At 48.5% G+C, this 13,498-nt stretch overlaps 1 protein-coding gene across 1 annotated transcript in view; it reads right to left on the bottom strand.

Annotated features, from left to right (window-relative positions):
* Armc9 (armadillo repeat containing 9) overlaps positions 1 to 13,498 on the bottom strand; it is an 87,857-nt gene that overhangs the window by 32,268 nt on the left and 42,091 nt on the right. The window contains exons 16-18 of the mRNA XM_048344540.1: positions 12,227 to 12,303; positions 10,478 to 10,552; positions 4,312 to 4,402 (exon numbers count right to left, since the gene is read on the bottom strand). Coding sequence (XP_048200497.1) covers positions 4,312 to 4,402; positions 10,478 to 10,552; positions 12,227 to 12,303 — 243 coding nt within the window. The remainder of the gene's footprint in view (positions 1 to 4,311; positions 4,403 to 10,477; positions 10,553 to 12,226; positions 12,304 to 13,498) is intronic.

The following is a 13,498-nucleotide window of genomic DNA, read 5'->3' on the forward strand; positions in this document are numbered from 1 at the left end:
GACTGTGCTACTATACCCAGCGCTAACACTCGTAACCATTCCTAATCATGGCCATTTCAGCCACAGTATGCTATCTACCTTAGCAATGTTAAATTAATCTTTTTTATCAGGGCAGATTTATAGACGTATGGGGAAATGTAAAAGGCTCACTTAGAAAACGGGCAGGCAGACACAGATATCTGAGGGCCCTTCAGAGAAGGGAAGTAGATTAATTTTCACTCCTGGACATCATGCTGGATACTTGCTCGGGTACTTACTAATTTCTCTTGATCAGTCCTTACGAACGGCCTTATTTCCTGTCATCCCCATTTTATAGGTAACAATGGAGGCCCAGGGTGGATAAGTGACTTGTTTGCGGTTCTACTGCATGTGTGTGGCAAAGCTGAGATTAAAGCCAGGTCTGTTTCTCAACTCCATGACTTCTGAGTGGTGGCAGGGGCGTGGTCATGGCAAGAAGGGGTCTTGAAGGCTCTCATCCACATCATGACATCTTTGGAACTTATACATGAGCATAAGTTCTTCGTAGCACATACATGTACACTCACCTGTCACATGGAACTAATACTACTTACTTCTTGGGGTTGCTGAATGTATATAACTCAACAGAGATGCAGTGGCTAGCCTAGGCGCACAGCAGCTATTACCCAGATGTGGGTTACTATCTCTTCTGGAGCTTCCCCCAAAGCCATCACCTCCATCATCTCTCCAAACACGCTCAGCACCTCACCTCCAGCTCCATAGCACGGTCCCTTGTGCATCAATGGGAGAATGGCTAGCGACCTCCAGGAACCCTGCCCTGGCCCCCCAGACTCTCCTGCATCCCCGGACACAGAGCACCAGACTTTCTCCTCCCTATGTCCCCACTGTGTCTCCTTACTAGCAAGCGGTTCTCTCTCTCTCTCTCTCTCTCTCTCTCTCTCTCTCTCTCTCTCTCTCTCTCCTCCCCGTTTCTCTCCAGTACCAGAGCTTGAACTTAGGGCCTTGTATTCTCACTTGGCTTGTCCACCCAAGGTTGGCGCTCTACTACTTAAGCCACACCTTCACGTCTGGTTTTTAGCATGCATTTCTTGAACACAAGGCATGAAGGTCAGAAAGCCTGAGTGAAGACTCATCGGGACGCTCAGCTAGGGGGCACAGGCTGAGCCCGAGGGGAGGGAGTCACAGCTTCACCCTATAGGGAAGGACGCCACGGACTCCACTGTGCCAGGCCCGTGCATGGGGGAGCCGATCCCCACTCCACGGGCTCACCTGCCTTCACGCCCATCCTGGCCCACACAGCTGCCATATGCCAGCTGGTCCACAGCGACTCTGCAGACACAAAGCCAATGTGGCATCTGCCTTTTGGCTGAGGTTTCATTATTTTAATATGTCCTCTTTGCCACGAATAGCACACTCCAGTCAGCCTCCTGAAAACGCCCTGCCAAGGTCACCAGTGATAACCCCTCATGTCTGGCACCCCTTGCGTGGAGGGGCCATGTCCGGTGCCCCTCGCTGCCTCACCCACCCTCCCATCACCTGATACCATAATCCCTCCACCTGCTCCCAGTCTTCACACTGCCAGGACAGTCCAGTCTTGCCTCAGCTCCCTTCCCTGGGACAGCTGCCTCCACGGCGTGCCCAGGCCGGCACGTGCCCGGCTAGAGTGTGCCGGTCCCCCTCGCTGAGGACTGGAGGTACAGCCTGGGCCAGAGCCAGGGTCAAACCTTCCTGCCAACACTGCTGTCACTGGAGGTCCCTGATACCGGACTGGAACTTCCCCGAAGGCTTCACCAGCTACCCATTCCCACCCTGCCTTTGGGGCTAGAACCCAAAAATATCCCTGTAATGTTGTACTAAAGAGATCTTCAAACTTCACTGGAAAATAGTTGTGGGCACTGACATTCAGTTTGGATGTCCACTCAAATGAAACAAGCCAATCCTGCTGGGCCTAGCCTGTAAGCCTAGCTACTCAGGAAGCTGAGAGCTGAGGATTATGGTTTGAAGCCAGCCCGGGCAGGAAAGTCCATGGGACATTAAGCTCCAATTAACCACGAGGAAAAAAAGAAAGAAAAAGGAAGTAGAGCCATGGCTCAAAGTGGTAGAGTGAAAACCAGGCCCTGTTTGAAACTCATGACAAAAAAAAAAAAAAAGAAAGGAAGGAAAGAAGGAAGCAACAAAGACAGTCCTTCACCAAAGATGGTAGCGAGCCATATCATGCATCTTAAGCTAATGGTGCCAGTGTACACCTGCTCACAGTCTCCAAGTGACGATGAAGATGGAACACAGGGTCTTTACCAGCTCCACTTAGCCGTGAGGGTGACACATACCCTAAGGGGAGTGTAACTCCCAAATCCTGTTTTCAAGCAGCACATTCTAGGATAGCCCATTCTGGGGTCCTATAGAAAATGGGGACTTGAGATGAAAAAGAAATACTCTTGGCCTGTTATTGAAAAAGGATCTCACACTGGGTGCCAGTGGCTCACGCCTGTAATCCTAGCCACTCAGGAGGCCGAGGTCCAGAGGATTGCAATTTGAAGCCAGCCAATGCAGGAAGCTTATTAACCAGGTGTGGCTCAAACAACAGAGTACCAGTCTTGAGTACAAAAGCTAGGGAGAGTACCTTGGCCCTGAGGTCAGGCTCTAATACAGGCATAAATGAACAAATCAATAAATAGGAAGTAGGTATTTCTCCCACCTTCCAGAACACCCCGAGATACAGAGCTCTATCTATGACAACTCCCTGCCCAAGTAGATCCCCTACAAGAGTGCTGTTCCAGGGGCAGGTTAGGTATGATGTGCAGGTCAGAGCGCCGATGGGCTGCATCCTGCATCTTGGCTGCGGGCAGGGGAAATGGCAAGGAGCTGGGTGTAGGTGTTCTCAATGAACTGGAACACACAGAGGCAGCCTTGGGGAAGATTCCAAGTGAAATGGGACCTGGGCTGCAGAGGAACCCTCATGGCTATGGCACAACTGTCCCTAGCTGTGGTACACCCACAGAGCGCAGAGAGACCCAGCCAGGCCCGCGTGCCGGCTGCCATCTCATTCTGTTTGCTTACTTTGAGTCATAACTAAAGCTATAGAAAATAAAGTTCTATTCTCTGCCCATGTGAACTTGGGGGAGTGTTACACTTGCTCCATAGGAAAGAAGGAGGACGTTCAAGTGGAAGGGCCAGGCAGCCTCAAAGGCAGCAAGCTGGCTAACAGGCAGCTCCCTGGCCGATCGTCCCTGCTGCCTCCTGCAGCAGCTCCTCCCCGGCAGCTCCTCTTCCCTGTGGCTCAGATGGTGCCCTGCTCGCTGCCTGCTGGACCCTCTGGGAACTTCAGAGCTCTCTCCTGCAGCAGGAGAGACTCCATTAGTGGTTGCGGGGCAGCCCAAGCCGGGCCTCATGCATTCAACAAAGGCTGGTGGGCTCCTGGCATTTTCTGGCTTGGCACTGGCCCCGTGACTGACTTGCAAGGCAAGATGAAGACGAACCTTCCGTCAGGTCAGCTCTGTGCATATGCCCTGCTGGGCATGGGAAGGGGATGGAGACAGGTGGAGGTGACAGACGTGGCCCCCAGAGGATGGAAGGGGCAGGGCCCCACTCCCCTTCCCTGAGGCGTCCCAGGTCCTCTCCTGCTTATGATGGAATGTGTGTCATGGTACTGAAGGCAGGTGGCTAGAAAGGGGGACACACTACCTCCTCCCTTGCTGTCTGGCGGGGTAAGGGACCAGGTCAACGGCATTTTCTACAGTTGGTGCTACAAAGATGGACATCTGGCCCCAGGACCTGCGAAGTCACCTTCTGGGCTGGTGAGGACTTTGGAGGAGGAAGGGAGGAGCCTATAAAGAGAACTTACAAGGCAGGGAAGGCGTCAGTGACTGCTTTAAACTCCTTTTTGTTGACTGCACACCCACCTCCAGCGTGGTAACAGATGTACAGTGTGATAAGACATTATTAATGTTTGGACACTCTGGACTTGAGCCCTGGCTCGACTCTTGGTCAGGAGTTCTCCTGGGCCTGCCTCTGGACTGACTGGGGCAGCCTGAGCCCTCTGGGAAGGCCAGGCGTCTTTCTAACATGAGCATGAGAGTCATCAGAAAGGCATATCACATTCTTTTTCTTTTTTTGGCCAGTCCTGGGGCTTGGACTCAGGGAGCCTGAGCACTGTCCCTGGCTTCTTTTTGCTCAAGGCTAGCACTCTGCCACTTGAGCCACAGCGCCACTTCTGGCCATTTTCTGCATATGTGGTGCTGGGGAATTGAACCCAGGTCCTCATGTATATGAGACAAGCACTCTTGCCACTAGGCCATATCCCTAGCCCCATATCACATTCTTGATTGCACTCACCAGAATTGAGCTGCTTGATGATAAATTCTATCTGGCGGACCATCTCTGCATTGCCTACTTTGATGAAGCAGCGAAGTATGTCTTCTATTCCCTGCAGCAAGAGGAAGCCATTAACACCTTTTCAGAGGGACTGGCCACTTTTCAGGGGGACAGATTCATCTTTCTTTCTTTTTTGGGGGGATATGTATAATTAAAGAGAGTATGCTTCTTGGTATTACATACTCTGTGTGTGTTGGTCTTGGGCACTATCTCTGAACTTTTCTGGCTCAAGGATAGCGATCTCCCACTTGAGCTATAGCTCAATCCCCATTTTCTGGTGGCTAATTGGAGATAAGAGTCTCACAGGCTTTCTTGCCCGGGTTGGCTTTGCATTGCAATCCTCAGATCTCAGCCTCCTGAGTAGCTAGGATTACAGGTGTGAGCCACTGGTGCCCAGCTCAAATCAACTTGTGTGCATGTGGTGGTATGTAGTATGTAGCTGGGATTTGAACTCAGAGCTTCACAAGTCCTAGGCAGGCGCCTTTACCACTTGAGCCACTCCTCTTGCCCTCATTATCACTTGACTTCTCCCAGCAAGCTTCCTCAACTACATAATGATGAAGGTGGGTGCTGTAGGCTTATATCTGCCCAAAATCCTAGCTACTCAGGAGGCTGAAATCTGAGGTCCCAGGTTCACTGCCATCCCAGGCAGAAAAGTGTGTGAAACTCTTACCTCTAATTAATCAGCAAAAAGCTACAAGTAGAGGTGTGACTCCCTTGGTAGAGCACCAGTCTTAGATGAAAAAGCCAACCATGAGCATGAGGGTCCTGTGTTTAAGCCCTAGTACTGACACATACACAAAAAATAAACTAAAGCGACGACCAGCCCTTGAGTTGACAAGAGCTTTAAAAAGCTAATGTATATAATTGGCATTGGTTACCTAGACATATACATTTGTCAAGATGCACTGAACTGTACACGGAAACCTTGTATCATCGTTTGCATATTATATCTAAAAATGTAATATCTGGTCCAATGGCCACACAGTGTAGATGCTCAGTAAATGGTGAGACTCTACTTGCTGGTCTGGCAGGGATGTAGCTTGGGTTGTGGCATCTGAGCTAAGGGGATAGGCAAGGCTCCTTAGTGACAGACAGCCTTTGGACAGAACCTGACACAACAATGACACTGCACTGCAAGGCAGAGACAGGTGAGCTCACAGAGCAGCCCTTGAAGGAACAATCTGGGAGGGAGAAAGGGTAAGAATAAGTAAGTTAAGAGCAGAGAGTTTCAAAGAGAAATGGGTTGCAATGCCCGGCACTTAGGGACCAGTTTGTCCTAACAAAGACACAATCACTAACCAAATCCGCCATGGCCCTTGGCTGCTCAGAGAGCTGCACTTGTCCTTTCTGTCTTAGAAATGGGTCTCCCTGCATTCTGTCTCCACAGGTAAGGGCCTGAAGGGGAGAACACTGTCAAGCAAACGTGAGGTGACCAATCTCCACGTGCTAAAGATAAGGATCACTGGAGCCACGTGGCAACGTCCACGTCTCCAGCACTTTCACCAGAGGAATACAACACAGAATTCATGCAGCCTCTCTCCCAGCTTTTCCTCCAGAGTTTACATCTGCATGTAATCATTTGCTTGTATCTTTTTTTAAATGTTCACGGTAAAGTTTTTTTTTTTAATTTATTGTAAAGGTGGTGACACCCCTCTCCCCATTACAGTTATGTAAGTAAGGTAATGAGTATATTTCTCTTTTCTTTTTTGCCAGTCCTGGGCCTTGGACTCAGGGCCTGAGCACTGTCCCTGGCTTCTTTTTGCTCAAGGCTAGCACTCTGCCACTTGAGCCACAGCGCCACTTCTGGCCGTTTTCTATATATGTGGTGCTGGGGAATCGAACCTAGGGCTACGTGTATATGAGGTGAGCACTCTTGCCATATTCCCAGCCTGGTAATAAGTACATTTCTTTTAAAGCACTGTTAACCCACTCCTTCATTTTCTCCTGCTTACCATTCCCCCTTCCCTCCCCCCAGGTTGTAATGTTCATTTCCAACATAGTATCTAGTTGTATTAGTTCATTCTTTGTCCTGCTATTTCTGTGATTCCCTTTCCCTTCCACGGATCAGATAAGCTTATATAAAAGACAAAGGGTAGGGCTGTGAATATGGCCTAGTGGTAGAGGTAGTGCTTGCCTCATATACATGAAGCCCTGGGTTCGATTCCGCAGCACCACATATATAAAAAAGGCCAGAAGTGGTGCTGTGGCTCAAATGGCACAGTGCTAGCCTTGAGCAAAAAGAAGCCAGGGACAGTGCTCAGGCCCTAAGTTCAAGCCCTAGAACTGGCAAGAAAGAAAAAAAAAAAAAAAGACAAAGGGTACAGAAAGAAAAAAAAAGAAATAACTGCATATGGGGCATAATAAGAACCTCCTGTTTCCAATTCTTAAGAGTTCATAGACTTCGTTTTATATGGTCCTATGCACTTATCTGCTTGTATCTTTATAGATCTTTTTATTCTATTCTCATTTGCTCTCTTCTAGAGAGCTCTAGCTCTGCTGTTTCTTAGACAAACAATAAACTTTCATAGTTAGGAGGAGTATTTGGATATACTTTTTCTTTTAACAGAAAACACTCCAATAAGAAATTCCACTTATTTAAAAGCCACATATATTAGGTAATGTTTAATCTAAATTACAGAAATGGCAACTCAAAGAGCACATACACAGCCTTTACTGGGTGTGGTGGCTCATTTCTGGCACTTGGAAGGCTTGGGGTGAGGAAGACCCAAGTTCAAGGCCAGCCTGGATATAAAGTGAGACCCTGTCTCAAACAAACAACAATGCTATATTATTCTGAAAATAGTAACTTGTGACTCGAGGTAATTCTGGTCAAATAAAATATGCCCAGGGAGACAGGGAGGATACTGACTGGGACTCAACATGAGAACAGTGTGCCCACAGGAGAGAATAAGGAACTCACGCCTGGACAAGCAGCTGTGGTTAGAGACCACCGACAAGACACAGGAGGGGTGTCCCTTCTCAGGAATGCCTGTTATGCCAGTGGTTCGGATATTGCAAATCTGCAAATGAATGAGGGGATCCAACTCCAAACACAAAATTCATTTATATTTTATATATATCTTATAGAGATTCAAGAGGATTTTATTTATTTCTATTTACTTATTATTTTTGCCAGTCCTGGGGCTTGGACTCAGGGCCCGAGCACTGTCCCTGGCTTCTTCCCGCTCAAGGCTAGCACTCTGCTACTTGAGCCACAGCGCCACTTCTGGCCGTTTTCTATATATGTGGTGCTGGGAATCGAACCCAGGGGCTTCATGTATATGAGGCAAGCACTCTTGCCACTAGGCCTTATCCCCAGCCTGAGAGGGTTCTTTTTTAAGGCAGGGTCTCACTACGTAACTCAGGTTTGCCTCAAATTCATTATCCTCCTGCCTCAGTCTCCCACGCAGTGGGGTTAGTGGCATGTAAAACTATGCCTAGAACTTGGTTGTTTCTTTTTCAGGGTATTTCTGGCCTTGAACTTGTGATACTCCTGCCTCTGCTTCTGACTGCTAGGATTACAGGTAAGTGCTACTATGCCTAGCTACATAATATTTCCAATTCTGTACATGAAACAATGTACAATTTTCTTTTTCTTTCTCTCTTCTTTTCTTGTGAAGCTGATGACTGACCTGAGGACCAAAGTGAGGCACTCTTCCATTAAGCTAAACTCCCAACCCCATGACATATACTTTTCCATCTTTGACTCATGTCTATGCTCAGAAAGGTTTTAAGTTTTGGCTGGGTGCTGGTGGCACACCCCTGTAATCCTAGCTACTCAGGAGACTGAGATCTGAGGAACACAGTTTGTAGCCAGCCCAGGCAGAAAAATCTGAGAGACTCTTATCTCAAACTAACCAACTAAAAGCCAAAAGTAGAACTGTGGATCAAATGGTAGAGCACTATCCTTGAGCAAAAAGCCCAGGGACAGTACCCAGGTCCTGACTTCAAGCTCCAGTAACAGAACCATAAAAAAAACAAAACAAAACAAACAAACAAAAAGGGAAGAAAGAAAAATCTCAGGGATTTAGAAAAACATGATCCGGGTTTTTCTGAAAGCATTCTCCTGAGACCGCTCCTTTAAGTCGTTAATAGAGGATGTGTCCTATGGGCCGCTGCACTCAGGCCAGCAGTCTCAGCTCTCTTTGAAATCTGGTCATATACCAGAGGGAAGCTTATACTTTTATCTGAGTGATCCAAGTTTTCTTTTCTTTAGTTTCAGTCAGGTCAGTCATGGGGCTTGAACTCAGGGCTTGGGCACGGTCCCTAAACTTTTTCACTCAAGGATAGCACTCTACCACTTTGAGCTACAGTGCTATTTCTGGTTTTCTGGTAGTCAGTTGGAGATAAGAGTCTCCTGGACTTTTCTGTCTGGGCTGGCTTTGAACCTCTGGTCTCAGCCTCCTGAGTAGCTAGGATTATAGGTGTGAACCACTAGTAAGGCTCCAAGTTTTTTTTTCAAGGTCAAAACCTGTTGTGCACCAGGCACGGCACTCTGACTCAGATTTTAATCCTAGTTACTTGGGAAGTGGAGACCAGGAGGAGCCCAGTTTGAGGCCAGCCTGAGTAAAAGGGAGAACTCAGCTCAACAAAACCAGCTGGGCATGGTGGCAGGCACCTGTCATCCCAGCTATGCAGGAAGTGTAAGTAGGAGGATTAGGATCCTGGACAGTAAGGACAAAAATGTGAGACCTTGTATTAAAATTAACCAAAGCAAAAAGGGGCTAGGGGCATGGCTCAGCCAGTAGAGTGCCCGCCTAACGAGTATGAGGCCTTGAGTTCAAACCCCAGTACTGTTCTCTCCCCACAAACAAAACAAAAACCATTAAAACCCACTGCAGTTGAACCATACCAAATGTGAACATTCCCACAAATGTCTTCATTACTATTCAAGCTTTCTTCTGCACCACTCTCTCTGATTTGAGCTGCTCCCTCTGGGGCTCCTTTTAGATGTTACAACTCCTGCTCTGTGTTTTCTCCCAGGTCGTAGGGACAACTTGACGGTCTGTTCCTGGGGACTCTGTCCTGCCCCTCCTTCTGCCTTCCACCCTGCCTGTTCTCTGCATGTGTGGTTCTCTCTCATAAGCGCCCTGCTAGTGAGCTGAACCCCCTGCGCCCCTTCCTCTTGGAGACTATGTCACCTCCCTTCTTTCTTCCTCTTAGGCCTATGTAGCTTTTTTGTCCTGTCCTTTTACCTACATGGCTGTAATTCAGAATTTAAGTTTATTTTCTCTGTTCCATAATGAAAAAAGTAGGATTCTTACATTTAAAAGTAGGAGGCAAAGCCAGGGATTGGTGGCTCACACCTGGAATCCTAGCAACTCAGGAGGCTGGGATCTGAGGATCAAGATTCAAAGCCATATCAGGCAGGAAAGTCAATGAGACTCTTATTTCTAACTGCTAAAAAGCCAGAAGTAGATCTGTGGCTCAAGTGGTAGAGTGCTAGCCTTAAGCTAAAAAGCTATGGGATCTGAGTTCAAGCTCAGAACTGGCCCCAACAGAACAAAACAGGAAGTAATTAAGTTCTGTTGTTTTGTGTGATCATCTAGAACAGTTCTTAAGAAAATCTTCATCTCTTGTGTCAGTGTGCACATGATTTTGATGACCAACTAGATGACTGTCAGTGCAATTCTTCTAAGTAAGTAAAAGCACTGAGGAATGTTCCCGGAGGCTCAGACAGAATCCAGTCTGTGGTTAGGAAGAAATGCCTTTAATCCCTTCGCCACACATTCGCCTGGCACATGGTTACCTTGATTTCACATGGTATAATGAAGAAGGAAAAAGCTTTAGCAGCTTTTATCGCTGGAGGCAAAAACGTTTGCCCTCTCAAAATACGATCCTAATCACCTGGCTGCTGTTCTTTTACTTCAACTATCAGAACAAATGCCCAAGGACTGGCCAGTTTTATAATCCACGTGGCTACCCTCAGAATGCTACCAACCTTGAGGAAACAAACCTGCTAGAAATTTTCTGTGATTTTTCCAACTACTGAGGATTTTAGGGATCCTTTTGAATGTGCTCTCCGGGGTCTGTAGGCTGCGTGCAGCCCTCCCAGGAGTGCCCTGGAGGCGGCCGTGACCTGCTGAGCTGGCAGGAGCCCCTGCAGTGTCAGGCCTGTCCTTACCATTGCTCGGGCCTCCTCACGAATGGACGGGATGGAAAGGATGCTGTACAGAGCTCCGTTCACATAGGGCTGTATCTATAAGGGGAGGGAAGAAAACAGTCATTTTCAAGTTTTTAAACACCAACACAATTTTATCAGATAGCACATTCGAGGACAATCTGGCTAGGGACGAGTGGGTATCCCCAGGCCTTGAGAACTCAGGATCCTTTCAAATGACAGAATCTTCATTTGTGTGTGACAGCTACAATGAGAGTTCAAAGCCAAACCCATCGCTCTCTCCAGAGCATCCTCCTGCGACACTTCATCACTCTAGGACAGTCATCTGTAGTCTCCGCTGACTCCTCTCTGCTTCCTCTTCACGTTTGGTCCCTACACCGACTTCAGCTGCTGTCCTTGCTTGGCCATCGCCAGCCATGACTGAGAGTAAAGCAAATCCCTACACTACCTTTGACACTCGCTGTTTGTATCACTGCCAAAAGTCTGCAACACAGGCCAAATAAGTCACCCCCTCCCACCTAGGAAACAACCTCTAGAGCCTACCTGGAAGGAGCTCCCATATGTACCTGACAGTTTTGGTGTCTGAAGCTCCCCTGGCTGGAAAAGCTCTTCCTCCTTGGTTTTTTATGTGACAGCCGTTTCGGCCTTTTAAACCCAGATTAGACCCGGATCTCAAGGCAGGTCTCCTTGGAAGCCATTCCTGAGCTGTCCCATGCGCACCCCCATTTCCTGAACCTTCCTCTACTTCTGTGCTTCCATGGCCTTTCCCTATGCTACTGAGTGCTCCTGTATTTGGAGCTCTGAGGACAGACCCTTCTTTATCTCTCCAGACGAACCCAACATGCAGCAAGGGCAGGATGGCACATGGCTGCGTGTGATGAGCAAGGCCTCCACGGTCGGTGTCCTCGCCACTCAGCACCTCTGGACCACACTGTTCCTGCTGGCCAATCTTACCACTGTCATCTCCCTGACAGCTAGCGATGCTGAGCATCTTTTCATGTTATAGGCCATCACAAAATGTACTATGCTGCCAACTGTCTTTTTTTCCCCCTTTACTCTTATTTTTGTTCTGCTAGGTTGTTTGATTCTACTTATAAACTTAAGAGAAGCATTTTCCTTGTAGGAACATGAGACAGTCCTGTGCAGTGGAACTTCCATGCGGAGGTTGCCGGTGGCGTGACCCTGGTCACTGCAGACCACAGCATGAGCCAGGCCGCGGTAGTAGAGTAGAGGCCACTGAAATGTCCGCCCTCCACATGGCAGGTAACATGGTGGGCCGTAGGCCAGGGAGTGTCATCAGTAATGAGACTTAACAAATAAGGTGTGCAAAGTACCCCAGAAAGGCCTCAAGCACTGGGATGAGTTATGATCTGGATGAGCTCTAGACTCATTACCACTTATGCAAATGAAGCACACAAGACCAGTGTCATGTCTATTCCGAGGCCCCACGCATGGCCACACACAGATACTAACACACAGGGGAGTGTGGGCGTGGGGATGAAGCAGGACAGGCGATGAGGAAAATGAACAGGGAACTGGCCACACCAGCAAGGGCAGTCGGCCAGAGAAGCAGCGTGAGGGACAACTACTGCCTCTGTGGGCCAAATCAGAAACTATTTGATCACTTATGGAAGCACCCAAAAGAGGCCATATTCACATACTTGTCTAGCCCGACTCCAGCCTGTGAGGGCCCCAGCACTGGGGACCCCATCACCACCCTGCAGCCCGTGGCCAGCAGTGCTGACTGAGTACCTCGTGGTTTTCATGGCCAAGGAGATCCGAAAGCACTTTGAGCACCAGCCCCGCCACCTTGGCACACATGTTCTTCCCTGTGGAAAACAAGGAAAAGCACAAGGTGACATGGCTGCCCATGCCAGGCATTCTCAGGACAAAGCTTGGCTTCTCTGCATAGGAGCAAGTGGTCTAACCACTCCAGGCCTCAGTTTCCTCCCCTTTTAACACCTGGTTCAAAGGGCCAGTAGAATGAAGTAAGCCAGCGTCCAGGCAGGGCCCCAACACATGCACCCTGGGACTCAGGAGCTCATGGATGGCTGTTGCTGGGGCCTTGTGGGGAAAGTGGATAACCGGGGGGCTGGGGAGATGGCCTAGTGGCAAGAGTGCTCGCCTCGTATACATGAAGCCCTGGGTTCAATTCCCCAGCACCACATATACAGAAAACAGCCAGAAGTGGCGCTGTGGCTCAAGTGGCAGAGTGCTAGCCTTGAGCAAAAAGAAGCCAGGGACAGTGCTCAGGCCCTGAGTTCAAGCCCCAGGACTGGCCATAAAAAAAAAAAAAAAAAAGAATGACAGCTCTGGAGCTCTTTATTCAAGAAAAATGATTAGTGTATCACCTTCTTGTGATTGTATCTACACTATCTCTGTAATCTTATCTGAGCATATTGGAAACCGTGTATACTGGTATTAGAACTAGGAAATTGAAAGGGAATACCAAAATTGAGAGACACAGGGTAAAAAAAAAAGAAAGTGGATAACCGGGATGAGCCATGTCCTGCGGGCCAATGTCATGAGCATACTGCAGAGAAAGCCAAGCTCATTAAGAAAGTCATCAGAATGTGACAGGAATATTAAAAGACAAGGCCTTCTGCACAGGCATTTTGGGAGAACCCGGATGTAACAGTCATTCCCTGTCAACAACACAGGTAAGTGGCTTAGAGTACACTGCACCAAAGGTGAAGCCTTTCTAACCAGCACCCGTGAGCCAGCCCTGGTCCAGGCCACTTTCCTCTCTACCTGGTTAGACACAGGCGACTCCAGCCTGGACCTGGCGTCTATTCTAAACAAGTTTCTGGCATCTCAGCTAACAGAGCAGCTAGAACGAGCTGGTTACGTGCACAGAGGTGAATCCACACCTTCGCTGAGTATAGATGCAAACAGCTCTCAGCTCACATCAACCTCCACCTTCAGGCCTGGGTGGGAAGACAGCGGTGAGCAAGAAACCTGACAATGTCACTATGTCTGCCACCAACTTAATCCTGGGCAGTGCTGGGAACCCTGTCCTCTGTC

Source organism: Perognathus longimembris, chromosome 4 (assembly GCF_023159225.1).
Source record: "Perognathus longimembris pacificus isolate PPM17 chromosome 4, ASM2315922v1, whole genome shotgun sequence".
NCBI classification, from domain to species: Eukaryota; Metazoa; Chordata; class Mammalia; order Rodentia; family Heteromyidae; genus Perognathus; species Perognathus longimembris.